This window comes from Bubalus bubalis, chromosome X (assembly GCF_019923935.1).
Source record: "Bubalus bubalis isolate 160015118507 breed Murrah chromosome X, NDDB_SH_1, whole genome shotgun sequence".
NCBI classification, from domain to species: domain Eukaryota; kingdom Metazoa; phylum Chordata; class Mammalia; order Artiodactyla; family Bovidae; genus Bubalus; species Bubalus bubalis.
This window is the reverse complement of record NC_059181.1, coordinates 7,764,305-7,791,941: the sequence shown is the minus strand read 5'-3', so window position 1 is coordinate 7,791,941 and position 27,637 is coordinate 7,764,305. Positions and strand designations below refer to the sequence as shown.

The following is a 27,637-nucleotide window of genomic DNA, read 5'->3' as shown; positions in this document are numbered from 1 at the left end:
AAACTGAATTGCACCACATACTTCCAAAGGAAGAGGTGTTGGCATCTTGTTCCAGAGAATTCCAGGAGCCCAGCAGAATCCATCGCAGGGTGTTGACACGTCACTTAGAGCAGGTGAAACATGACCTGCACAGGAAGAGGATGACTTAGGTCCATGGGAACAGTGATGGAGGTGGGGGTGGTGGTGTGCAGAGCCTCTTACCTGATGTCTTTTATTTTTTGTAACCACGCTGCCAAACCGGTGATTTCAAGCTCAGTGGACCTTCGAGCCAGGACGGGCTTTGCAAAGCATCTTGTCCAGTCTTCTTATAGATGAGGGAGTGGAGGCTCAGGCGTGCATTGCCCAAGTTGCCATGACTGGCAAGGGACGGAGCCAGTGAGCACTCAGTGGTAGACAGAACATCCTCACTTTGTCCTGTCATTGACTCTTTCCCTGCCTCGTGGGCCCACTGGCTTTCTGTGCATGGGGCACTGTGAGTGCTGTATGCAAATAGGGGGCAAGGAGCCCATGGCTCCCCTGCTCACAGGCATGTGCCATTGTCCCATCAGATTTCACTTGCAGAACAAAAGTTCACAGATAAGTTATTAAGAATTTCAAGACATTAACATCAGTGTATGAAACCAATCTTGAGGCCCTTCTGACGGTGGGCTCTATGTGATTTTTTTAAAAACAAGCATCAGGGGCAAATCTAATTTGGTCTTGAGTACCCAGGTATTGGGGCTTCCCTGGTGGCTTAGATGGTAAGGAATCCTGCAATGCAGGAGACTCAGGTTCGATCCTGGATTGGCAAGTTCCCCTGGAGAAGGGAATGGCAACCCACTCCAGTATTCTTGCCTGGGAAATCCCATGAACAGAAGAGTCTGCTGGGCTACAGTCCATGAGGTTGCAAAGAGTCAGACACGACTGAGACACACACACACACACACACACACACACACACACACAGGTATTAGCAACATCTTCTAGATTCTAGAAACCAATTTGGACACTACTAACAAGTGCCCTTGGAGGCACATCTCTTTTTAATCCCATTGCCTTGTTCAGTTCCAGGTCCATTGATTTGTTTATAGCTCATTCACAGAGGTCTCATCCAAGCTGTACCTCTGCAGGGAGGTTTGGGGTGGGTGTGGGACGCAGAGTGCCCTTCGAAGTTCATTCAGGCAAGATGGGCACAGAAGGGAACCCACATGGACAGGGAAAGTTCTGAAAGGATGCAGAATCACTATCTCTTCCTTCTTCCTCTCTCTCCGTCCTCCTTGGATCTGTATGATTGTGGTGTGAGCATGAGAACCCAGAAGACAGAAATCCTAGCCTTTCGTGAGTACCCTATAGGACGCTTTGTACGAGTCTCTAAGGGCAGGACTTCATCGCCCTCACAGTAGCCTGAGGAAGGCATGTTTCTACTAGCTATTTTAACAGATGAAAAAGCTGAGGTCACATGGCATCACCAAGGTTGGTACCTGGTGGAGCTGGCCTTGAAGGAGTGGTGGGCATCCGGAGTGCGTCTTGGGCGGTGACTCGGATTCTCCAAGGTGACACAGCTGGTCACCTAGTCACCATCATGGCTGCCTGACCCTTGAGGCCCCAGCTTTGGCATCCAATGGCCTGAGTCAATCAATGCTCAGCGTGGCCTCTGACTAGCTCTGTGACCTTGACTGAGTCCTGTTGGCTTCCTTTGATCTGGGTCCCTCTGTCCAGGCAAGGGGGTAATTATGCCCGCCTCCCAATGCCATCATGAAGGCCAGAATGAAAGAGCATGGGTTCAAGTTCCAGCAGCAATGTTAGTACAGAGGAGACCTCCCAATCCCTGAGTTCTGGCCACTCTCCACCCCTTTTGAGCTGGTGTCACATCTCTGGGAGAAGGGGGGGTATGGCAGCCTTCTGGACACGATGCTACCTTGGTTCCACATCCACCCAGCTCTTTCACTGTAGCTTTTAAAGGGAACTGGCCAAGTGTCCCTGGTAACTGGTGCTTCCAGTCTTATATGATGACTTGCTGATCATTGCAGAGGAGTGTATACAATGACTGGGCAAGAATAAGGTCTTCATGCTCCCAGAGTTCTCAAGTTTAAAGGGTTCCCATCAGCTTTTTCCCTACCCTGACAGGCTCACCCCATAATTTGCCAAATTCTGCTGAGAATTTTTGAAGCTTCGATGTCTTCAGATTTCATTTTGAATTTGAAAATGTCCAGCTTCCTTCCCACCAGTGTGGGAGGTGGGTAAAGGGAGGTGATGTGTCTTTCCATTGGAAATCGCTGTCCTTCGAAGCAGCTGCATTTATAACTGAGAGAGGGATGGTTCGAGGGAAGAATGGGAGGAAGAGGAAATAGGTAGATTGAACCCAGGAGGCCTTTCTGGAGGGGGGGGGGCTTTCAGCTGTGCCTTCCGGGAAAAGGGGAAGAGCTGGGGAGGCAGTGTGGGAGGGATTTTGGCAGATAATGCAGAGAAAAATCCCCCTCAGAGCACCCCCGGCCCACCCAGCTTTGAGGTTGAGCTACCACCTCCCCCTGGGTAGGAGGATATCCTTGCCCCAGGGGTCTCTAGCTAGCAGAGAAGGGATGGCTCCATTGATCCCACAAGTGCGATCTCAATAGTTGCAGGTCAGCAGTTACCAGAAGGGCTTGGGAGACCTGCCCGTGTTCATATTGGCTGGTCCATGCTTAGCAGATGAGTTAATTGGGGGCCCTCCCAGGGAGAGCCCATTGATGGTACGCCACTGTTAATGAGGAGACTCAGCTCCCCATGGGATGTGATAATTAATCAGGAAGCATATTGTTAGGGGATCAGCTGCCTTGTCTCCTCATGTATGCCTTGTGTACACAGGAAAAAGGAGAAACTTGCCTTTTTTTCACTGAAACTGGTTGAAAAGCTCATCATCTCATCCTTGTGTATGGTTTGGCTTTCAGCGTGGTTCCAGGGTGTTGGGGTCCATTTCTGTCCGGCATGATGAGAACCCCAGTGAGGGTATTGTTTATCTTCCTCGTTCAATTTCTGGTTGCGGATCTCCTGAAGTCTCAGCCCCATTCAGGACCCCAAGAGCACACTGTTTTTCTGACTGAGACCAAACCCATCATACCTTCCCATTGTTATGGATGACATCCTAGAAGAAGGGGCCAATGATCCCTCCCTCCTAAGGCTGTGATGTGAACTATAAAAAGCAAGTAACAAATGGACCCTTCTCAGGGCCTTACGGGGGTGCCTTTGTAACCTCCCTGTCACCACTACCACCTCTTTTAAGATGAAATGCCTTCAATCTTATCCTCTTTGCTCACTCCCATGTCAGAGGGAGCAGTGTTCCATCCTCTGCCTCTCCTGTGACCTGCATCCGTTGTTTCTCCACCTTCACTTGATTCTCCTTAAGTCTCTTTCAACCCCCTATCTTCTTTTCAGCCTTCGGGGACTCTCTTCCTCAGGGTATTTCTCCCCCTTCATCTGCCTGCATCTTTCTCTCACCCTCCCCTCATGTTTCTTAAGAGAGCAGGCTGCCCCTGCTTCCTCTTCTTCATTCCACCGGATTGTTGTCTAAAGTGGGTCAGGGGTGGGGAGAGCCAGTGTCGGGGGAGCTGAACCCTTAACCTCTGGGATCTGGTGCTGGGTCCTGGGAGTGTCGTACTTGAGCTGAATTGTAGGTCACCCTGGTGGTGTCAGAGAATTCCTTGGTAGTGTGGGGAGGTCCACCCCCATCTCTCCCCCACCCCACACACACACACAGATTGGTGACCAGAATGGTTAGAGACAAAGTAAGCCTGGGAAGACCATTCTTAACGGAATAGATCATAGAAGAAAAATCAAAATGGCCTTGACAAGTGGAATACTGAACCCAGAGAAATAAACCTGGGCACACAGCCCTATTACAAGATTATAATCTCAGCTGGACCACGAGAGCCTTGCATCTTGAGTTATAGTTGTGCTCAGACTTGGGAATTGCCATCATCCCACCAAAACCCTTCTCATGGAAGTTTCTCTGTGTGGTGGTAAAGGGCCCACTCTGCTTGCCCCTTGGCTTCTTCCTTGCTCCTCCTGTACTATTCAACTCTGTCTGACACTGTTAGCTTGATGCCCTTCATGGGACCTTTTTCTCATCCCATCGTCCCACTTTGGCCTTATTCCCTGGCTTTTCTGATTTTTTCCTTCTTGGGCTCTTTGACTTCCCTTTCAAGTGTTTCCTTAACCTTTATATTTAAAAGTCAGTGTTCCTTAAAATTCAAATCTCAGTGTCGCTGGACTTTCTAGTCATTTGTTTGCTGTTCATTTAAAGTATGTTCTTTGAAGACCTACAGTTGAGGACTGTTCTAGGAGCCAGTGATACAACAGAGGACAAAGAGACAAAAATGTCTGTCCATAAAGGGCTTATATTCTAAGGGAAGAGAGGCAATAAATGGATGAGTGAACAGCTAGATCAGTGGTGGATTGTGGTTAAAGTCACAGTGAACAACCAAGGTTAAGAGACTGAGCCTGTCAGGGCTCCTCTTTGAGGCAAGAGAGTCAGGGAGGGTCCCCTGTGAAGGTACATTTGAGCACAGATGGACTTTGTGCATTCCCAAGGGTCCCTCTAGACCACAGCCTCCTAGATCCTCGTCTCTGGGAGCCCCCAGTCCACCAGAGCCATGTTCCCGATTGCCTCCTGGACAGCTTCTGCGGGCCATCTGGGGACCCATGAAACCACACAGACTCAGCCCTCATACCAAACCTCTGCCGCCTCCTTCGTTTCCCCATTTGGTTCACAGCACTGCCAGCTCCTCACTCCCCCAAGCTAGAGACTCCAGACTTCCCTTCCCACCTTCTCCTTTTCTACTCCCCTGATCCAATCAGGTGTCATCAGGGTCCTTGCCTTCCTCCTCATGCCCTCATTCACACGCCCCTTCTCTCACCTGTACTCCATCAGGATACTCCAAATGAGTTTGGCAGCCTCTAGGTTTGCCCTGTGCCATGCTGTCTTTCCCATTACCAACAGGACGACCTTCGGAATTCATGAGTTAGATCTGCTCTCAAGACTTCCATCTCTACCTACCCACTGCCTCCAGGATTAGCAGGTGTTCAACCTCCCTGGATCCCACTCTGCTGGTTCAGCTGCCTCATTTCCCTCCCCACTCCCACACCCTATGCTCTGGCCCCTCTGTCAAGAAAATCATCTCCCCAACACTTTGAAAATACCCTTTCTCCTTTTGTATGCTTTTCAGCATTTCCTGGACTGATCTATCCCTGCCCCCGCCCCACCCCCTGCTTCCCTGCTCTTAGTCTTTTGCTCACCTACCTTGCAGGCTGGGAATCCCTGGTGGCTCATATGGTAAAGAATCCGCCTGCAATATAGGAGACCCAGGTTTGATCCCTTGGTCGGGATGATACCCTGGAGGAGGGCATGGCAACCCACTCCAGTAGTCTTGCCTGGAGAATCCCATGGACAGAGGAGCCTGGCAGGCTACAGTCCATGGGGTCGCAGAGTCGGACACGACTGAGCAACTAACACAACAACTCTGTAGGTTTTTAACCTTAGTGCAGTAGCCAACTCTGTTCTGTGAAGCTTTTCCCCATTCTCTTCCCCCACCTTGCCCTCCTCTCCTTTGTTGGGATACCATAGTGCTTGTATCAGATTGGATTCCCCTGGTTTAGAAGGGTTCTCTGAATTCCATTAGCCTACATTGTACCTGGTTGAACCATAAGAAACTCCTGTTCTTTTAGTCAATATCAGGAAGCTTGTATGGTTCAATCTACTGTATCCAGTTTATGTCAATACTTGTTATTCCTGTTTTGGCTTTGCTTTCAGAAATATTCGTACCTTCCACCAGAATGCTTTAAAACATGGGGCTCAGAATAATTTTCAGCTCTCGGAGATATTTTGCATCCTATTCATTCTACATAGTCCATTTTTCTGGCCAAAAATGGATGTGAACTTCAGAAAAGTTCTGTGTATACTCCGCTTTCTTTCTGGCTGTGAACAACTTTTCTGTCATGTTTCTTCTGATTCACAAAATTCTTCTGGTTTGTCACAAACACCAGTGAGGATTTGAGGATGCTTAGAAAGTGATGCAATGGTAACTTCTAGAATTGTCATACTCATTTTCTCATGAAAAGAAAATGACAAAGTTGTGAATAAGGCAAAAGCAACGCATAGTCTATTTATAGTTTTTCAAGGTGAAAAAGAGATCAGACTATCAACTGGAGAATTTGTAAATATTTTGTCCAATGGTTACGATTTCCGTGACTCTGATACAGAACTAGAGCGGCCCCTAAATTTAGAATGTCTTTTATATTCTGCCTGTCCACTTCCACCAACATTTTAAAATGCTCTTCTTAAGTAATAACCCCCCCAAATTATTCTGCCATTTCTATAATTGACTGATTTTGCTTTTGATTGAATGATTGCACTTTTTAAATAAAACCCAATAATGTGGCTAATCACAGTTGTGCCCTTTTGTGCTGCATTGAATTTTGTTTGGGTATTAATTCTCTCTCGAACTGCTGAGGGAGAACAAGCCTGTCATGAAAGAACATTCGGCATCTTCCCCTCTGAATACACCTAAGCCATCTTTAAAAAATGTTTGCAGACCATCCTATGTGGACACATCGTCACGTTTTCCTTTGTGGGTTAGTTACATCACATCCGTGTTTCTTTTTGCAAGTCTGAAATCTTAGGCTGCCATGCTTCTCAATCCTTCCACCATGAGACAATAAAGTTGTCTGGGGCCGGAATTCAAGGGGCTGGCTAGTTGACTGTAGGCATGGTCTCCTAAGACAAGGCTGAAAGTGGAAAATGAGATGTACAAAATGAAAAATGTTGAAACAAGCTAAACTGGTTTTTAAAATCTTTTCTGGTTCAACCGGGCCAGAGGCATTGAATGTAGAAGTCTTCAGGGATTATCTCACATGAATGCATTAAAAGCTCAGGTTGTTAGAGGATTTTGATTCAGGATCTTATACCTTTTTTTGTTTTCAAGTGTTGAGCAACAGACCTTCAAAACTTGGGAGAGGACTTTTTAGGAGATGGTGGCCTCCTACTTGTCTTTATGTCTGCTTCTGAGATGTGTTCACCCCCAAACAACTAGCAGACTGTCTGAATCAGGAAACCCATCACCCTGTCCTTATCAGTGGTCATGAATGTATTTGACTCAAGTTTCTAGAATTTTTTTTAATTGAGGTACAACTGACATACAATATTATGTTAATTTTAGGTATACAGCATAGTGATTCAGTGTTTGCATACATGGCAAAATGCTCACCATGATATGTCTAGTTGCTGTCTGTCACCTTACAAAGTTAATACAATATTATTGACTGTATTTCCCATACTGTACATTACATCCCCACAATTCACTCATTGTTATACAACATTTGGGCCTTTTCGAAATTGTATAACTGGAAATGTTTACATCTTAATCCCCTTTACCCGTTTCTCCCTCCTCCCCAAACCCTCTCTCCTCTGGAAGCCACCAGTCTTGTCTCTGTCTATGAGTCTGGATTTTGCTTATTTGGTTTGGTTTGTTTGTTGGATTCCACATATAAGGGAAATCAGATGGTACAGTATCTGTCTTTCTCAGTCTGACTCACTTCACTTAGCGTCCATGGATGGACCTTGAGGGTATTACACTGAATTTCTCTAAATCTTTTGAATAGGAGCAGTGAAGGTGAGCAGGTCAAACAAATGTTTAAAAATGGTGCCGAAATTAGTGATGTTTGGAACCATATAGCTTATAACTCTGATATATATGTTTAGATGGGTTGAGAACATTGGTTCAGTAGTATCTGAGGATGCAAGGAGACTTGTGAGAGCAGTAGTCACAATCATTGTTTTTAAAATAGCCTTTCTGCTGAACAATTAGAACGTTCTTGAAAACAGCCTTTTGACTCTGAATGTGGGATTCTAAGGACTAAGGCTCCATACAGAAATAACCAGATCAAGAAGAAAAACCACTCTAGTTTGATTTTTTAACCAAGGAGTCAGCAGACTGTCAGCTAGATATACTTGTAGCATATTATGCTCCTTTTAAAATAAAGATGGATACTTTTTTATGAAATAGGTTTCAGCTGAAGCCTCTCTTACTATCTCATATGTTAGTATAGATCAGGAAAAGGGGGTTCTGGGGCTGAATTGCTATACTGCTGTTGTTAAATCGGTGTTTAGGCCCTCCTCCTCCTTCTGTCCTTTTTCTCCCCTCTTTGATATGTTCAGGTCAATCTAGCTAGCTTGCTAGAGGTTGTGTGAAAGACACATTTTAAAAAATTGAAGTGTGGTTGATTTACAGTGTTGTTAATAGTTTCAGGTGTATAGGACAGGGATTCATAAGATATTCATATATGCATATCTGTCCTTTTTCTGATTCCTTTCCATTGTAGATTCTTACAAGATACTGAGTATAGTTCCATGTGCTAGCAAGTAAGGCCTTATTGTTCATCTATTTCATACATGGTAGTGTGTATAATCTCAAACTCCTAATTTACCCCTTCCCTCCCCTTTTGCCTTTGGTAACAGTAAGTTTGCTTTCTTCCGTCAGTCCGTGGGTCTCCTTTTGTACATGGTAACTGGTATCATTTTTGTTTGATTTTTACGTTCCACATATAAGTGATGTCATATGGCATTCTGTCTTTTTCTGGAAAAACACATATTAAAGGAAGAAAAAGAAAACGGAGACCCCGGGCAAGTCCTTTACCTGGATCCTAGGGTCTAGGGTCAAGGGTAAAGGAAATAAAACAAACTGATGCTCTGTCCAGGGGTCCCAGGGGAAGGTGAGAGTTCCCTTGTGGGAAGAAACGAGGCTTTCTGCAGAAACACACAGGGGCCGGCGGAGCGCCGAGTCACGTGGTGGGAGGGGGCTCTCTTCTCTCTCACAGCCCCTGCTCTGATGTCACAAATCTATTCTTTCCTGGGAGAATTAATTAGCATTCGTCGGGTGCAGTTGGCGAGGAGGAAGGAGGGAGCTGGAGCGCGCGTGTAGGCAGGCGAGCCAGAGGCGCAGCGTGGTCTGTGGGGCGCGGGAGGGGGGGCCCCCCTGGGAGCCGCATCGGGACTTGGGCAGCGGCGGGCAGGGGTGGCGGTGTTATAACCGGGATCCTCCGTGACGTATGGCTGCCGGCCCCTTGGCAGCTGTCTTTCTGGACCAGTAGGCGGAGGGGGATTGACGCCGCCGGAGACTTTTGCATCTTGGAAGAGACTGTAATCTTCTGGAGTGAAGAACCGAAGCTCTCCATCACCCGGGTGTAAATAAGAGCCGGAGGGGAGAGCAAAAGAAAAGGAAGAGGAGGGGGAGACGTGGGTGTCGGGGGCGGGGGAGCGGGCAAAGCATTTTTGGTGGATGGTATGAAGTCAGCCATGGAAACTGCAGCGGAGGAGAATACTGAACAGAGCCGAGAAAGAAAAGGTACCCTGGGCTCTGAGAAGAGCCCGTGTAAAGCTTTTCACTGCGCGGGGAGTGGCTAGAAAGGGGCAGCTGGATTTGTGTCTCTGAAACTATCCGGATGGCCTGGTCTGGCTCTTCGGGTGGTTTTCTCCTAGAGGCTGGTGTTAAATGAATAGAGAGCAGCCTCTTTTCAGTGCATCACTCGTCCAAATCTTTCTCCCAAACGTGGTATTGCACGGAAGGAGGTCCACAATCTGTCACCTTGGGAAGCTGGGTTGGGGAAACTGTCTGTTTTAATTACTATAATGAGCCCTAACTGAGATCCTAGGCTCGGCAAGTTATATTCCGGGGACATGGAATGCATTGTCTGTTAGTAATGCAGAGGGGAAACGGGAGGGACACGCGTATCAAAATACGCTTTGGTTCTGCTGATGCTGTACTGATTTTGGACATGCTCTAATTTTTGTATTTAATACGATTGCTATTTCTGTGTATCAGACCCTAACTCTGATGTGTAATAACCATTTAACAGTTGGAGCTTGAGAGAGAAAACATCAGCTCTGTGGGCTAGTACTGATGGAAGACGGTTGCGGGGCAGTGGAGGGGGGGGGGGGCCGTGGGTGGGTGGGGAGGTTAGTCTTTTGCTGTTTCTGACTTGGAGATCTCCAATAGGAAAATCCACACAGGTCCTGTTCTTCAAAGGGCATCTGAGAACACATCCCGATCTTGACTTGTGCGAGAAGTCAGTGTTTTGCGGTAGGAAGATGGCAGAAAATAGAGGCTAACATTAATCTCTCTTTTCCTAGATAATGACTGGTTTAGGTTCACTACCTCACAGAATCAGCTCAGGCCCTGTGAGGTGAAGAGCATCTCACTGCATTGTAATTTACCTCCTTCACCCAAAGTTACTGTCCTAAAGGCACCAGAACACGTTCGGTACCTGCAGTGGCTCTTATAGCAAAAGCTCCCCATGCTAGGGTTATTTCTCCTGACCCTGACATCCACTAATAGTCACTAAACAATATCAGTCTCCCGGATAGAGATACAGGTACATTTTACATAAGACTATGTAGGTTGATCCGTCTGAAATTCCTGATAGTCAACCATTTTGCATCTGCAAAAACAGCAATTTCGAGAATTTCACTGTGCTAGCATGCTTGGGTAGAACAGTCCTTGAATAACATTCTCCCCTAAACTGAGCAATTTCACTTTTTAAATTAATTGCTTTTCAAAGTATGATAAAATATGCAGAGAACAAAATGTGCCTTTTGAACCATTTTTAGATGGATAATTCGGTGGAATTAAGTACATAGCATTTAGATTTCTGCAATTGATAGTTGAGCTTAATTGCTGCGGCAAACCTACTGCCCCCCCCAAACAACAGCAAAAGCCAGCCTCCATATCCCCCTGCCTTTTCTTACATGTATACATTTGTTCATTTATATGAATGACCAAATAGCAATAAGAGAAGCTTGCAGGAATATTTGTAAAGCTGAGGAACTGAGTTAGAAGTTGAAAGATTGATTTCCATGACAAATAGAGACAAAGCTTGGGAGATGTAATCACGCAATAACAGCATAGTTGTGAAGAAGCCAATCACAGTTGTAGCAATTTTCCCCAAAATAGATGCTTAGAACACACTTTGTATTAATATGCAGCTGAAACCACTTTTGGTCTCCACAGAAGCAAGAACAGGGCATAAAACCAATGTAGAATCCTTACTACCTAACTCTGGTTCTCACCATTGTTTATCTTCTGGAGTGCTATTAATTCATATCCATTAAATATTTATTATTTAATACCAAAAATCTACAGCTGCTACTCCATCCCTGGCAGTCTGTATATGAAAACTCATTAGTGAGGGTTCCAGAGACAAAATTAGAAGCAAAAGATAATTTCTGGAGGAACTTTAAAAATTACCCAAATGGATAAACACTAGCTGTTGAGTAGTCCAGATGTACCAAGTTACTGCAAGACACGGTCACACGTATAGCTTATACTCGAGTAAGAACATGGGCCTGGGATTGGATTTTGAGCACAGCAACAGGGGTCGCGCTTGCCCTTAACCCACCAGGAGTGTTGATCCGGACGGCAGCCTGCCTGCTGAGCTTGGTTTAAATGAACAAGTTCATCTGCCAGCCAGGCAGGGTCAAAGCTTCCACGAGTGTGTCTTTGTAGTGTGCCCAGTTTGCTCTCCCATCGTAGTCCAAGGCACATACAGAGGCATCAAATGATAAACATGTTTGGACATGCTCGCCACTCCAGGATTCCTTCAGACTTAATTTTAAATTTATAAAATCAATGTTCACTTGATTGAAATGAATATTTACAAGTCTGACACAGAGAATGCATTATATAATTCTTGAGCAGGTGGATCTGGGGGGATGGGGTGGTTTCCTTTAAGCCTGTCACCAAAGGATTTATTTTAGTAAATTGAATCCTCTACATTTTGTCACTTCCCACAGAGCGTTTTATGCACATGTATTTTCCCCCCTCTATTCTTCCTTTCCCAGTTGTTTTCATTGTCGGTGGTATGGGCGATACTTATCTCTGAATTTGGAGTATTATTGCCCAATGGCTAAAACCCAGTAGCTTGTGGATTAATGGCTTTAGATAATTATTAATAATGTTTACTAAGAATACAAGTTATTATAAACTGACCTCAGCTTTTCCAGACAGTCTCACTTCTCAGAGTTTTAGCAGGACAAAGAAAGCTGTTTCTTTAAACTCAATCAGAATGACTTTGTTCCTATTGTAAACAAAGATAATCCAAGTCCTTAAAAAAAAAAAAAAAGCGTATGTGTTTTGAAACAGTCTCCTAGCTTTTGTCATGGAACCCTACTGGAAGCTTAAAATTCACAAGAAGTAATTTAGCCTTTATTCAGGAATTTTTACAGAAAGCAAGAGGTTTTCTCAGAAGGATGTAAACAAAAAAAGCCAAATTATTACCAATGACAGTTTTTAAATCAGAAGCATTAAATTAAATCAAAGTGTTGGGGATTCAGTAAGCAGATTCACTGAAATGGAATAAGTGGAGGAAATGAAGACAGAATAAAAGCAACTAGATCATGAGACTCGATAATAAAGAGATGAGAGTGAGGTTTCTATTTATTTCTGTGGAGTATTACTTGATGTCAATTCATTTGTGAAAAACCAATGCATCTAGACTCACTGGGAAGGTGTAGTCTAGGGGCAGAAAAAACAATTGAATCACTTGCTCTATTGGATGGGAAAAAAACCCTAAGTGTCTGTTAGGAAAATTATTTTTATTACATGTAGGAAATTGGAGTCTACTGAAGCAATTGTAGTCAGGCTAGTTAAGCTCCTGTGAATCATTGCTCAACTACATTTCAGAACTCCAGGTGTCAAATTAAACTTCTAAGCACATAAAAAGAAAAATGTAGAAAATCAGGAATAATGTGTAATTTAAAATGAATTGCAGGCCGTAGTCAACATAAGAAATGAATGTGAATGGTTGATATAATTAGAAAATGAACACATCCATTTAAATCTTTTTAATCAAATAGGTATAATTTCTTAGGTTTTTATTTTTTTAAAAAAACTGAGTGAAAGATGTGCACTTTTGGCCAAAAAAAATTTTATTTGTATTGTTTTTGTTTAGGAAGGAAAGCACTCCTCTAGAATATCTGACCCGTAGGCTAAAAACCCAGAAGGACACATTTAGCACATTACACTCATCCTGGTGATCTGGGGGTTATTTGATGTTGAGATTTTTATTGACGTTTTCTGACTTGATTACGTACATATTATACGGAGAAAGTTGTAGATGCAGTTTTTTCCTATAAGGATCTTCCAAGGAGGACATTTGAAGAGAGGGTATCTGGGGATGAGACTGTAGAGAAAAGCAGGGCCGGCCAGATGGTGCTGGACATATGTGGCAGGTATGATACAGCTTGCTTTTATTTATTTTTTTTAGAAAATTTAAATGTGGAGAAGATCTCAGCAAGCCAGTTGGTACCTCTCTTCCTTTGATACGATCATTTCCTTTCAAAGATTTGGCCTTGCTCATTCATTAGACAAAGAATTTGGACTCCTTTCTGGAGATGGAGATTTATCTTCCTTGGAAGTGAGCGGAAATCCTGAATTCCGATTGTAATGTTAAAAAACATCATCTCTCCCTGTTATTTGGGAGTACATGCCAATGTAAAGTAAACAATCTTCATAACATGACTTATTAGCTTCGCTATATCTGAGAACACATGACGTAACCAGTGTCCCCATGACATAAGTTTCCCCTCACTGGGACTGGTGATAAATTGGCCTGAGATACTCCCTTGCTTGTTTCTCCTTGAGACCCAGTGTCCATCCATGTGAGATGGTTGGCCAGGAATAAGGATGGCTGTGGGGTGGAGGAAGAAGGTGGCTTTTAAGAGAGGGAAGTCAGACTCCCACCTTCACAAATGTACCTGGTTGTGCATTCTTTGGTTCGTTTCTTTATTCATTTAATAATGTTCATCTCTGAAGCATCACCCTTCTTCTGCCCTGTCAGCTCATGTCAGAGGAGCAGAAGGTGCCAACTCATCATAGGAACCATTCTGTAGAGTATAATCTTGCTTTTTACAGTACTCTTGCTGATTGGTGGCAGATTAAATCTCAGATGATGATGTCCAAGAGGAGAATTTTGATCCTTGGCCAGCCCAGAGAAAGTATAATAGAGAAAATAAAATATTTTCCTATTTTGTAGACTCATTTGATTAATTGCATTAATTTTTTTTTTTTTTTTTTTTTTTGTAATTAACGCCTGACTGACTATCTTTGAGATCAGGGATCAAGATCTGTAATGGGTCTGAGAGTAAATATTTAGGCCCAGTGGGCCACATAGTGTTGTAACTACTCGACACTTCCAGGTACTGTGAAACAGCCACAGATAGTGGATAAGCGCATAGGTGTGGCTGTGTTGCAGTAAAACTTCATTTGCAAAACCAGGTGGCCATCACTGGCTGACCCCTACTATATATGCTATAGTGTTGTTATAGCGTCCTTTAATATTTTAAACTCTACTTGAGAATGGAGGATGACAGACATAGCTTTCAGAGACCTGGCCTGCTGAGTATGGTTTATTTATTTATTTTTATTTAGGAAGCTTAATCTTTGTTATTTAGTTGCTTCCAGTGATAATTTCCTAGATGGCAGAAAGCACACCAGCCTGCAGCTTAGTTATATAGCCTCATCCCTAAATCACAGCATCTGAGTCAATGGGGGGAAAGTGTCCACAGCATTATTTTTATTTTCTTTCGTCAAGCCCCCCATCATTTGTGTCATGCTCGTCTTTGGCGATGACCACTCAGTTCTGTGTCTCACCTCAGCCTCAACCATAAATAGTATGCAGTTGGCCAAGAAGTTCATTGGGATTTTTCGGTTCCCTCTTATGGAAAAATGCAATCAAACTTCTTGACCAAGACCATTTCTGAGATGTCATAGTATTCTGTGCTTCCTCGAGAATATCCAGAGGTCTCCTGCCCATGTCTCCCTCCTACTCTCTAAGGGGAGCATTTGCAGTCTTCCCACTGAAGAGCAGAAGCTGAAATCTTCCTGCGTCTGAATGTTTTCCCCACTTCTTGGCAGTTGGCAGTCCAGAAAGGATGCCATTTTAAAACACTCCCCAAGCTGAGGTGTCCCTTCATGATCACGTGACTCCCTTTTAGGTTTTGGGCCCCTGTTCTTTTAAACAAAACATATCCTATGTTCTTTAAAATTTTATAATTTGATACTTACTGTCTTTAAGTTTGGCTCAGAGATACAAAATCGAGGGTTTTCTTTCCCTCCATATGGAAAGATGAATTGTTGTCCAGAGGCCTTGTCACGCACTTACTGACCCTGTCTCCACACTTACAGGAGGAGGAAGAATGCTGAACTGAGTGTCTTGGGCGTAGCCACCAGGCTTTACTCAGAAAACACGTTAGTGTTGGGCAGTGCATGGTTTTTCACTGTCATTGCCAAGCAGCTTGTGCCCATATGAGGGGATGAGGGCAGAGAAGGGATGGGCTGTTGACAGACATTTCCTGAATTGCCTACCCTGCCTTGGGTGAGGTTAGTGTGGTTGGGGGTGGGGGTGAGGGTGGGGACCTGGAGACCCATTGCTTGATCCACAGGGTGCCAGGATATTCTCTTGCATTCAGCCAACTATTTATCTGGCAGGCATAGATTGGGCACCTGCTGTGTGTTGGACTTGGAGAGAGAAATTTTTTGAAAGGAGGATGAAAACTTTTCAGATAGAAGTGTTCGAGCTACTGGGAATCCTCATGCTTGAGGTTGACATAGAGGGCTTATAGCCACTTTAACCAGGAGTATGACTTGATCTCCTGGTTCTTTCCACTGGCCCCAGTGGGTTGCCCTGCTTTTGGAGAATATAGCACAACCCGTGGTGTGAGAGAAACTCCCCTGAAGAGTAAACCAAAACTCTAAATGCAGGAAAGGCTGAGAGTTCAGAACTTTTAAGAACCCTGAAATAGCATCAGGAGCTTGGGATCTGAAACACGTCCTGATGCACAGAAGCACAGTTTACCTCCAGACAGACCTCAGTAAAAGAGTAGAGACAGTGACAGCACAGGCCACAGTTGGATAACCTGCCTTCTGGAGTCATATCACCCACATTTATGCACAGGCTCCTCCCCTCCAGCTGTGTGGTCATGGGCAAATGACTTAACTCTCAGTTGCCCGTAGGTTCTTCATTTGTAAAGCTAGAGTAATAAGAGTACCTCCTTCATAGGATGGTTGTGACAAATACCTTGATCTCAAATTATTGAGGTCATGGTAACAGTGAGACTGTTTTTAATCTTACGTATTGGCATATCCCAAATGTTCTAAGCTGTGATCACTTAGGAAGGTATCTGATTTAAACCTAATACATGTGTAGAGGACATCTAAAATTCACAGCCAAGGCAGATCCATCTCCTCTGACCCTAAACAGGGTCCTGAAATAAATTGCTTGAGGAAATCAGATCCCTGTGATTCCAGGTGGGAAACTTTGAAGTGTGTCCAATACTCTATTGGAGATCAAAGAAGCCCAACTAAAGAAATTGTGGACTGACTGGCATAACAACCATGGACTGAGCAAAAATTCTTTTTGAAAGGACTGTCTTGAAACTAATGACTCAAACTTTGGAAAGACTAAAGTGATTGGCAGAATCAGAACATGTGACATTCCTTAAAAATGTATTGACTTAAATAGTTTTGCCTGTGTTACACATAGTTTTTTTAAAAAAAACTTTAACACTTGGCATTAAAAAAAAAATTCCTGAGGGAACAGGTGTAACATGCTTTGTGTGGTGCCCAGCACGTTGTAGCACACATCTCCATTTAACAACAGAACCAGCGGCAGTAAAAATACTTTCATTGTGCAGTTCTGATCTTGTCCTCACATCCTTTTCCCCCCTCTCAAATGTCTTTAAAAGCCTTTAACTCTCTTTAATGTCTCTAAAGAACATTACTTTATCATGAAACCAAAGAAATTTGCCCTAAAACACCACTTAGAAACGTAGGTCTCCACTTCCCAAGTGGAAACACCACGAGAGTTTTCAGAGAGTGGAGAGCAGAGTCGGGTTTCATAATGGCTGGGGAGGTGTTCAGTGGATCTGCTCGGGGCATTCGCTCTTTTACCTTACCATGTGATGGTTTGCCTAGTCCTTATCCTCAGTGGTCTAAGATGCCCGATGGGGCATTATAATGTGCTCTTCTGATGGAATAATTCCCCCACATCAATGTCAGCACCATTTGTTTAATCCTTAAATATTTGTGGCACCCCAGAAGCCATAACCCATCATTAGGTTTGATAGGATTCTCAGCTAGAAACTGGCCACAGTGACCTTATGGTCTCTTGGGATTTCAGGGTTGTAATTCAGCTAACAGTTACCAGCATCTGATTCTGTGTCAGGCAAGTTGGTAGATAGTTTTCTGTCCAGTTCCCTAAGAAGTATGAGATATAGTCAGATTACCAGTTGGGACCTACTTGAGTCCCCAGGAGGCCACTTGTCACCTTGTGTATGAGGAAGCCCTGCTTCAAGCCCAATGCCCACAGCCCTTTCTCAGTCAAGACACTGGGAGATCATTGGAACAAGATTGAATGTGGAAAATTCTAGACTCTGATGTCCTGAGCTTAGATAAGATGAGATGACAGAGAATACTGCCGATGTCATTGGGAGAACAGGAGTGTCACCTAAGATTCAGCAGACCATGGGGTTATTGGCTGGAACTAGCTACCATTAGAGCAAGCCTGGGTTCACCTTCACTTATGTAGCTACAATGATGATTGTGCTCTGTGGGTCTGAAAGTGAACTGAACAGAAAGAAAAAATACAATGGTGAGAAGCCAGCTTTTCCTTATCAACAGCGTCTGCCCAAAATGAGCATTCGAAGGGGTAAGGAGGATTGGGAGGAGATGGAGAAAATAGAGAAGGAAAATATTGGTGATTTTTTTGTCAACTTAAATTCAAAAATGGAGGAGGAGATGCTAATGTTCTCAGCGTATCATGCCGAGTTGATAAGATGGTACTGCAAGGTTGCAGTTCAATAGTGTTTTTTGTGTATTCGTCGTTTCCTTTAATTATATGGTAAAAGAATACATTAAAATGCTGATGTAGAATCTTTGCTGGAGATAGAGACACTGACTCTTTGCCACCTGAAATTGGCAGTGAACAGCAGAGCTGAAATGGAAATTGGCAGGTACCACTGGATGTACCCAGGCTCAAAGAACCACCAGTACCGTCCTGTGCCAACCCTGGGGGACAGGGCTAACCCCTTGAGCAGTCCAGGTAAATACAGCCTTGGGGTGCATTCGCATAGCAACTCAACTGTTACCTTTAATATGATTTGTGATAGCTCTTTTGGTTTGGTGCTGTTTTCTGTTTTGCTTGATGCATTCATTTGTTCACAGGGGCTGGGGTGGAAGTGGCCCTTTAAACATTGTTTTCATCATCTTTCTTTTTCTCTCTTCCTCTCCATTCCACCCCATCTTTCCCCTCTTTCTTCTCCCTCCTCCCTATTTTTTTCCCCCTCACCTCTTCTTCTCAAAGGGAGCAAGGTGCAATGAGATGTGCCTTGGGGTTAAGCACGAAATGTCTAATATTTGAACCACCAGTGGGGTGGGGCAGTCACATGTGCCTATCATGGGACCAAGAACTGAACTGGGACATTTGAGGAGCCTGGGCTCTGAGAGTGCTGTCAGTGGCCCCACACATCTCTCTGGCCACATGGCTCTTCAGCCCTCTGATTTATTAACATCAGTCTGTTACCTTTGAGAAGGAAAACTCAAAGCCCATGAAATGAGGATCATATACTTGGGTACTTGACCCCATCAGGTAGGTCCATGGAGTCCGATCTCTAGTCTCCTTGCTCAGAGGAACACTGGCCTCTCAAAACATCTAAGTGCTGGGTCTGAGTGAACTGTGCATCAGCCCGTCTGGGGACCTGGAAGGGGAGAAACCTGAGTGATATGCACACCCACCCTCTACATCCCTGAAGTCCACACAGAGCTAAGATTCAGTGGTTTTAAGTTACTTAAAATGGGAATACAAAGGGATGGTGGTGGGTCAGAGAAACACACCAGGCTTCAAGTTATTGCTGGAATTCTGTGTGAACCCATAGCATTGTTCATCCGAAATGTCTTCTTACTTCTTCAAGAATAAATCAGAAATGACAGCATAGAACCGAAAAGTCCAGAAACAGCGATCTGGAGGTACAATGTAAGACCTACACTGAGTTACAAAGTCATAGCACCTGTCATTCACTTAATAATTAAAACTTTTTTCCTTTAAAACCTGAATTGTGGCTTCAGGTTAATTAACATGAAATCTGTCTTTGGATTTAGTTCTATGCTTTGAGTGACATATTCCTTCACTCCATCTCTGGCCACTAAGGCGCCAGCTCTGTGTGCCTGTGTAGTGCCGGCTCGAAGAGGTGAGCAAGAAATGCCACCAGACATTTGTTCTCTTGGAGCCTTTGAAGGATGGAAGGTTCTAGAAGCTTGATTTTAAAAAATTGCCATTAGGCGTTATGTATCCATACAGTGGAATACTGTGTGGCCGTGAGAGGGAATGCAGGACGCATACTGCAACACAGATGGGTCTCAGAAACAGGATGCTGAGTCAAAGATGACACATGAGAACAAATACTGCAGGGTTCCACTGACATGAAATGTCCAGAAATGGCAAATCCAGAGAGACAGAAAATAGCTGAGTGAGTGCCGGAGGCTGGGGGAGGCAGCGTTGGGGAGTGACTGCTGAGGGTACAAGGATCCTTTATGGAGTGATGGAGCTGTTTTCAAATTAGATTGTGGTGATGGTTACACCATGCTGTAAATTGACTCAAAACCACATTGGACCGTACACTTAAAAAGGTGAATTTTCTATGTAAACTTAGCTCAAAAGCCTCCCCTGCTCCCCGCCCTGAAAAGGAAAATATGTACAGTTGAATGACAGAGAGGGAAAGAGAACGGGCAGTACTTGTTAACATGACAAGAAGGTCTCCACGTTATCTGTAACGGCTGGGGCTAAATTCTTAATTGAGTTAAGAATTCAGAAGAGTTGGGGCTTTTGAAAGGTGATGTGGTGCACATACCGTATGCACTTGCCGTGTCCCCAGCAAGGTCCGGGTGCACCCCTCAAGTCCAACACATGGATCTTTCTGGAGCGCTGGACTTAGGTCAATGACATCTGCGAACAGCATCTGGGCCATTCAAGGTCAGTTCTGGATATCAAGGGAATTCAGAGCAGAATGGGTTTCACTGCCAGATGAACTCCACTCCCACCCCACCCCCAAAAAGAAACCAACCTTAGTTTTCAGAGGTTCGAGAATTCTGGAGTGGTATGATGAGAAACTGTAAAACTCTAATAGTTAATCACATTGCTGGTGATGTTTCAGCTGAGAATTCCAGGATCAAGCAGATTCTTGTCAGAGGGGGAGAAAGTAAATCCCCAGAGGGAGGGACTGAACCTAGCCATGGTGTCGCCTTCCCAGTGGCCCAGAGATTTTGCTGTCTCCTCAGTCAGCGCAGTTGCCATTCTGTGCTTAGATCCCAAACCAGATGGTGTGAGGGAAAAAATAGACGATTCCATATGGCTCTTGTGTCTTTTATTTTCCCCCTTTGCAGAGTTCTCCGTTTCTTTCCAGTGGAGGACAGACAGTGGGAAGAGGTTTTGGTCCACGCCGACGGGGAGATCTTTACCAAAGGAAAATTCAGGCACTGTGGCAGAGACCTCCTCCCCCAAACTGCTTACTCCCCGTGAGGGACGTCAAGGTGCTCCCAGTTTCCTTTGCCTCAGTCGTTTCCCATCTTCCTTTTTGGGTGAAACTTCTCTGTGGAGTTACATTTTTAGCACTTAGATAGTGAATCCTTCACCATCTGTACTGCTTTCTTCTTTTTGAATTAACTTCTTTGACCAGGTGGCATCCACATCTTCTTTGGGCCTCCAGGAAATCAAGGGGTGGGTGGCCACAAGGGCCACCTCAGGTGACACTGCCTTGGGGACCTAGGCCTGAGGCAGTGGCACTTGGGAAATAAGGAGCCCTTTGGGCTTCAGTTGTGTTCAATGGAATGTTGTGCTTAGCATGTAGGGTGTGGTTCAGGCTACTGCAGGTTGTCACAAGGGCTTCAGTCAGTGTCATCAGAGAGAATTCAGATCCTCTCTTCCACGTGTGGTCCATGGGCCAGCAGGATCAGCATCCCCTGGAAGCTTGTTACAAATGCAGAGTCTCAGGCCCCCCCGAGGCCTGCTGAATCCGAGTCTGCATTTTCAGAACTTTCCAGATGATTCCTGGGCATAATGCAGTTCGAGAAGCACTAATTGAGAGCAAGGTCCAAAAGCAAGAAGGGAGAAGACAGAAGAAGGAATTGAAGAGGGGGGTTTACCCTCAAAAGTTTGAGAAATCGCTGTGTTTTCCATTGTCCTTTCTGTCCCTCTTTATGGGGAGGCAGGTGTAAGAATTGCCAGTCATTAATGCACTGAGTCCTGGTTAGTTTGAAAGGCTGGTGACCTTGGATTCTCTTAGCCACTTGTCTGAAATGTGCCTCCTCTTATTTCTTTGTTTAAAATCATGGTGAATGAGAATGGGGGATGGGGCAGTGAAAATGGGTCCAGCTTGTCTCCTTCTGGAGAAAGCGAGGAGAAAGCAGTTGATGGGAGTTGGGAGAAGTTCTCAAATGCCCCTCATCATCTTCTTGAATATAATACAGTGACATGTAAGATGCTGTCACCTAATACAGCTGTAAGCTAAAAGACCAAGAATGACTATTCAGACAGTGGTAGATCTGTGTAGTTCTGCATTCAGTCTACCAGGTAAGGAGTACAAAAACCACTCCCTTCAGCAGTTGCCAGTTCCCCTCCTGTTGTTGTGGATGAGTCACTAAGTCATGTCCAAGTCTTTTGCGACCCTATGAACTATAGCCCTCCAGGCTCCTCTGTCCATGGAATTTCCCAGGCAAGAATACTGGAGTGGGTTGCCATGCCCTCCTTCAGGGGATCTTCCAGACCCAGGGATCGAACCCACGTCTCCTGCATTGGCAGGCCGGTTCTTTACCACTGAGCCAGCAGGGAAGCCCCTTCTGGCCAGCTCACAAATCCTAATGGCTCTGATGCTTGGACTCAGATGTTTTAGATAATTCCAGAAGTCCAAAGAGATCACCCTCTCACATATGGACTAGAACTAAAGGTGTGGGGAGAGCATGAGAAATGTTGGTATTTGGCTGAGTGTTGAGCAGGAAGCCCCCGTGTTGGGATTTCCATGGCCAAGATTCCCGGGCAGCCATGGAAATCCCAACACAGGGGCTTCCTGCTCAACACTCGGCCAAATGCTAACATTCCTGCTTGCTCAGTACTGTGCATCAGGTCACACTGCTAGGCTCCTCCTATCTGCCCAGGTGGGACCTGAGAAGGCAGGCCCCTTGAGATCCCTAGCCTTTCTCCCTCTGGCCCCCTAGCCTGGGACTTCTCTGCCATGGATCCACTCTATAGAGTGACACCTGAGATATGAGAGTCCTGGGAAATGCTATTGGATTTGGTGTTACACTGTCTTGTCACACTGTCCTAACCTATAGTTGTAAGGCAACTATGTTTGAGGCCTTTTCTGAAAACACTTGAACTGTATTTCAAGGTGGGGAACCTGTAATCTCTCTGTGTGCATCTTTGGTCTCTGTTGCTGGTCATGTGTGGACTATAGCCCGGGGTCTGATGGTGTCGTGTGAGTTTTCGGGCAGGGCAACTGATCCCCGGAGTCTGGCTGGAGAAGCATTCTCGGTTTACACAGCTATGGCCAGGGGAAGCACCCAGTGTGTGTGTCTGATGGCTGCCACTGATTGAAGGTGTTTCAGGTTACATGGAGGTGAACAATGGACACAGTACAAGCATGTTCTAGCCCGGGTTCATGCCATAATGTTTCTGAGTTTTTAAAGAGTTCTTTGCGTTTTGTTTTCTGCTGTGGATTATTTATACCATTTTCAAATTACCTGCAGTTTTCACCCCAAAATGTGCCAGTATAGGGCAGGTAACTATTTTATAACTTATTTACCAAAGGCTATTATGTCAGTCATATACATAGAGTTTTTCATTTACAAATGTTCAACTTTTTATCAGCTATACTATTGGTATATGCTTAGCCCTCAATTATGTAGCAGTGGCTGCCACTGTGTCTGTGACATACAGAACTCCCTTTGCCTTTCAGTCTTGTGTCTATTTCTCAGCTCAGAGCAGACAAAGAAAGAAGAGATGAAAAGCAGATCGGTCAGAACTGAGTGTCTATCTGGGGCTTTCTCTCAGGTACAGCATCTGGTTTTAGAGAAACTGACTTGATTATTCAAAGCAGCAATTTATAGTCTCTTAGAAACAGTGACATCTGATCTTCATTACCTTTATAATACCACCCCCCCATGTTGTATGTTTTCAGTTTGAGTTAATTAAAATTAATTTTGTCTTGAACTCTTTTGCCTGCCCCCCTGCCCCAGAGAGCTAACTGGAGACATTGGGAAGCAGCTCAAGTCTGCTTTTAGAGGTTAGTCTTCCCACCTCCCCAAGCTGTGTCCTTTCGCGGGTCCCTGTTCACTCACAAATAGGCCACACATACACCCATACCCATGTGTTTCTAGATCTGTCAAAAGCTTTTGTGAAACGGCTTGTGCACCGGGAAGCAGAAAGCTCTGGAGGTCTGAGTCATCTAGGTAGGATGAGATTTTCTCTGAAGAGCAGCTTGCGTTTTCTCTAGTAACTTCCAGAGTCAGTGCTTTCACCCCAAGGAGTAACTCTAGTGGTGAAATGTCAGGCCAGTAGGAGCAAAACAAGTCTTTTCTGTGGTCTTAAGACAAACCTGTTCATGGTCATGTGCTCTTTCCCAGTGGTGATAGATGGAGATTCTGGAGATCTATGAGGACTTGGCTTAAACCAGGCTGATGATCACAACTGTGTTTCACCACACAAAAATCGCAACTGAGTTTTTGTGAATAAAGTTTTATTAGAACCAGCTATGGTCATTCATTTACAGATTGTCTGTGGCTGCTTTCCTACAAAAACAGCAAAATTGAGTGGTTTCAGCCATATATGCTCTGCAAAGCCAAAGAGAGTTATTATCTGGCCCTTTCCATTAAAAAAAAAAAAAAGCCAACCCCTGACTTAGAGTGATTGTATTCTTAGCACTTGTTATAAATCCAGTCACTTATGGTAGGCAAGACCTAAATATTTTGCTAGTCACTCAGTTTCCTAAAATCTCCACCCAAGATCCCTTACCTTCTTCTCTCCAGGCTCCAGAATCCTTGCTCCCTGGGGTACCGGTTGTTCACAGGCTTTAGGCTAAAGCTCAGTCTTTCTTCAGAGGGTCCCTTGACTCTTTCTGGAAGCTCAGCCCCTTTGGCCTCTTACAAGCCCTTTTCTGAGTGTTCCCACAATAAACCAAGTCCTGTTAAATAGACACCATGGGCTGTTTTCATCTATTACTCCATTTGTTGTACTTTAGCGAGTTTTATTTTCTGTGTTAAGTAAAAGAACCACCAAGGATGCTGGTTAAACTTTCAGATTGCCAGATTCCCCCTTCGGGGTGGGTCCCAGGAATTTGATTTGTTTTAATAAGCTCCCCAGGCAATTCAGAGCCACACTGAAGTCTGACCATCACTACTATATATGTGGAGGATCAAAATCTTAATGGAGAAAATAGTTCCTCATGATAACATCTTTGGTAAAGTATTGTTTCAGGTCAAAATACCTTTCTGAAGGGCAACATAAACTTGAAATTGAAAGGCAACTTGTATACATGTTTTCTATCAAGATGCCCAAAGCCAAATCACCACATTCCTAGCAGAGAGTGAATTTGAAGCAAACTTCTCTTGATGTTTTAAGATTGTCATTGCATCTTTGTGTCATTGCATTTTTTAAAAAAATGCTTTAAAGATTCTATTGTAGAGCTGCAGGCATATACCAGAGCTGAAGCTGTGTATTAGTTATCTACTGTTGGATGACAGAGTAATCTTACACTCGATAGTCAGAAACAACAACATATATCATCTCAATTTCTGTAGGTCAGGAGTCTGGACTCTGCTTAGCTGTCTCTGGGTCTCTAACAAGGCTGTGACTGAAAGCATTGGCCAGGGCTGCAGTCTCATCTGAAGGCTCAACCATAGAAGAATCCACTGCCTAGATCACTTTCTGTGGTTGTTGTCGGGACTCAGTTCCTCAAAGGCTGTGGAACTGAGGGCCTCGGCTACTCACTAGCTCTTGGCCTAAGACCTCCCTTGATTCTTTGCCATATGGGCTTTCCCATATCTCCCTCATGATGTGGCAGCTGACTTCATCAGAGAGAATGGGTGATAGAGTGTGCCAGCAATAGAGAGAGTGCTAGGAATATGGAAGTCAGTTTTTTGAAACCTAATCAGGGAAGCTAGTCAGTAGGTTTAGCCCATACTCTGGGGGAGGGTATGAATATCAGGAGGTGAGGACCATTGGGGGATCTTAGAAGGCTACCTGCTGCAAGCCATATAAATGTTTCAAAATGGAAATGCATCACATGTCCCCTTAAAGCACTGGCTTCTCTCCTTAATGACAGTAGCCCCTACACTTTCCTGTCACCAACTAGCCCATAGGTTCTGTAGCTGTAGGGTATCTCCCTCCACCCCCCACCAGCCCACCCCACCCAGGTCGCTGTGGCTGTTAAGGCTCCTGACTTTTGCTGCCAATCCTTAGTTTCCAAAAGGGATTTATAACCTTTTACCATTACTAGCATCTTTTGCAAAAATTGAACTTAAGAAGCATATCTTGAAAGGAAAAGGAAAAGAAAAAGGTCATTTTTAAAAACTTTTTTTGAGTTACAGTTGATATGTACAACGTGCATACATGTAAAGTGACCTGTTGGATCAGCTTTGACATACATACGTGCCCAAGAAACGAGCAAGATGGTGACATGTCTGCCAATCCCCCAGGTCCCTTTGTAAGCCCTTTCTTTCCACACAACTACTGATTCGCCCTCTGTCTCTGGGTGAGTTGATATTTTCTGGAGTGGCCCCTAAGAAAATTCGTTCACATATATTCTCTCGTGTTTTCTCACCGAGCCATGCCTGTAAAATGCCGTGTGACTTTGCTTCACAGCTCCAAGCTTTGTCTGATTTTTACCCTTCCTGCCTTCATTGAATACACCCTGCGCCCTTTGAATAAAACTCAAAAAGACGAATTCTGCTGCCACCCACAGTGGAAGAGTTTAGTTTGCACCCACTGCAGTTCAGCCTACACGCTAGCACCAGATTAATCTCTTAAAAGCACACCTCGGATCATGTCACTCGCCTGTTCACAAACCTTCCCTCTCTCCTTACTGCCTACAAAATGAAGCACCCAGGGCTGCAGGCTGGCTCAGAGACCTCCCCACAGGAGGGCCTTGCCTGCCTCTCCAGCTTGTCTCCTGACACTGTCCCAATGCCCTTGACAAACTCCACCACACATGCCCTCAACTTTCCCTACTGGCGCCTAACCACATCAGTGCTGTTCTTCTTCACTCATGCCTGTCAATCTGTCCTAACCACAGGATCCTTCTGTTCTTAAACGCCTGTCTACACCACTGCCACCCACACGCCCCTTCCTAAGCTCCCCACACTAAGCCAAGGGGATGCCTCTACCTCCTTCCCCATGTCCCTGAGTCACCTCGCTCTTCATTCTACTTGAATATTTCTGCTGTGTTCGTGTCCTTCACCCCACTCCAAACTGTCAAGACCAGGAGGGCAAACCAAACCCCTGCAGCTCCCAGTATGGTGCCTTGCACATAGCAGCAATTCAATAGACACTCACTGAACTCAGTGCAATCCAGCAACACATAGACACTGAAACCTAGATGGTCAAGGTTGAGTGATGCTAAAGCTTAGTATTGCAGGGGCGCCTCAAATTTCCTGAACACCGTACAGGAAATCTCCGTGCTCTTAAAACCTCTGTCATTTAGATTTAGAGCTAGCTTTCCAAAGGGTCTGACACAACTGAGCAAGCACACACACATCCCCAACTTGTCTAGATTTCCCTGGTTCTTTTCTCCCCACTTAACTAGGCTTAGAGCACACACATGGTCTTTAGGAAAACCTAAGCCAGTCCCCACAGAAGGTGAAGGACGGGACTAACAAGATCTCTGTCTTAACTTTATTTGCTCTCACCAAGTGAACATAGCTTTCCTTTTCTGTGATATCTCCTACTCCAAGCCATATTGCAAATGTGAGAGGCTCATCAATTGTGAGATGTTGCACAATATGCCACAAAAATGAAAAGTTTTGATTTCACAGATTTTAGGACCAGGTTTGAGAAGGATATCCCCCAAAAAACAGTTCTCTTTATATCATTAAAAATAGTTTGTGTTCTTGGCATTATACAGTTGGACTTGTACATTAATGACTCTAAGAAGGTCTTAAGAGAACTAGGAAGCAAGCTATCGTTTGGGTGTTTTCTTAGGTCTTTAGCAGGAAGCTCCCATGTCCACTGACTTCATGATACCTTCTTAATGGTATATACCAGTGGTTTACAGACTTTGGGGTGTAAAGTACCTTTACTCTCTTAAAAATAATTGAAGGCCCTGAAAGCTTTTGCTCATGTGGGTTATATCTCTAGGTATTTTTGTATTAGAAATTATAACTAAGATATTACTTAATGTTTTCATCATAGAAGTTAAAAGTTATATAATTTATTTTTATATTGTCTTTATTAGTATTTGACCTCAGAAATAGATTATATTCTATCCTTTAAAAAATAATGAACTTATTTATTTAAAATGTTACTAATAAATCAATAACCTGGTAACAAAAATAATGTTTGAGAAAGATAACTCTTCCCAAACAAGGCAAAGCCT

At 44.4% G+C, this 27,637-nt stretch overlaps 1 protein-coding gene across 6 annotated transcripts in view; it reads left to right on the top strand.

Moving 5' to 3' along the window:
- GPM6B (glycoprotein M6B) overlaps positions 1 to 27,637 on the top strand; it is a 158,513-nt gene that overhangs the window by 102,982 nt on the left and 27,894 nt on the right. Inside the window, exons 1-2 of one of the 6 annotated variants that reach the window (XM_006059531.4) lie at positions 9,003 to 9,353; positions 17,983 to 18,102. The exons of 1 other annotated variant lie outside the window; for it this stretch is intronic. In XM_006059531.4, the coding sequence (XP_006059593.2) occupies positions 9,293 to 9,353; positions 17,983 to 18,102 (181 nt within the window). In that variant the 5' untranslated portion in view covers positions 9,003 to 9,292. Of the gene's footprint in view, positions 1 to 9,002; positions 9,354 to 17,982; positions 18,103 to 27,637 lie in introns of those variants that run through there. 4 more of the 6 variants (XM_006059532.3, XM_025277042.3, XM_006059533.4 and 1 more) reach the window with 4 other exon arrangements.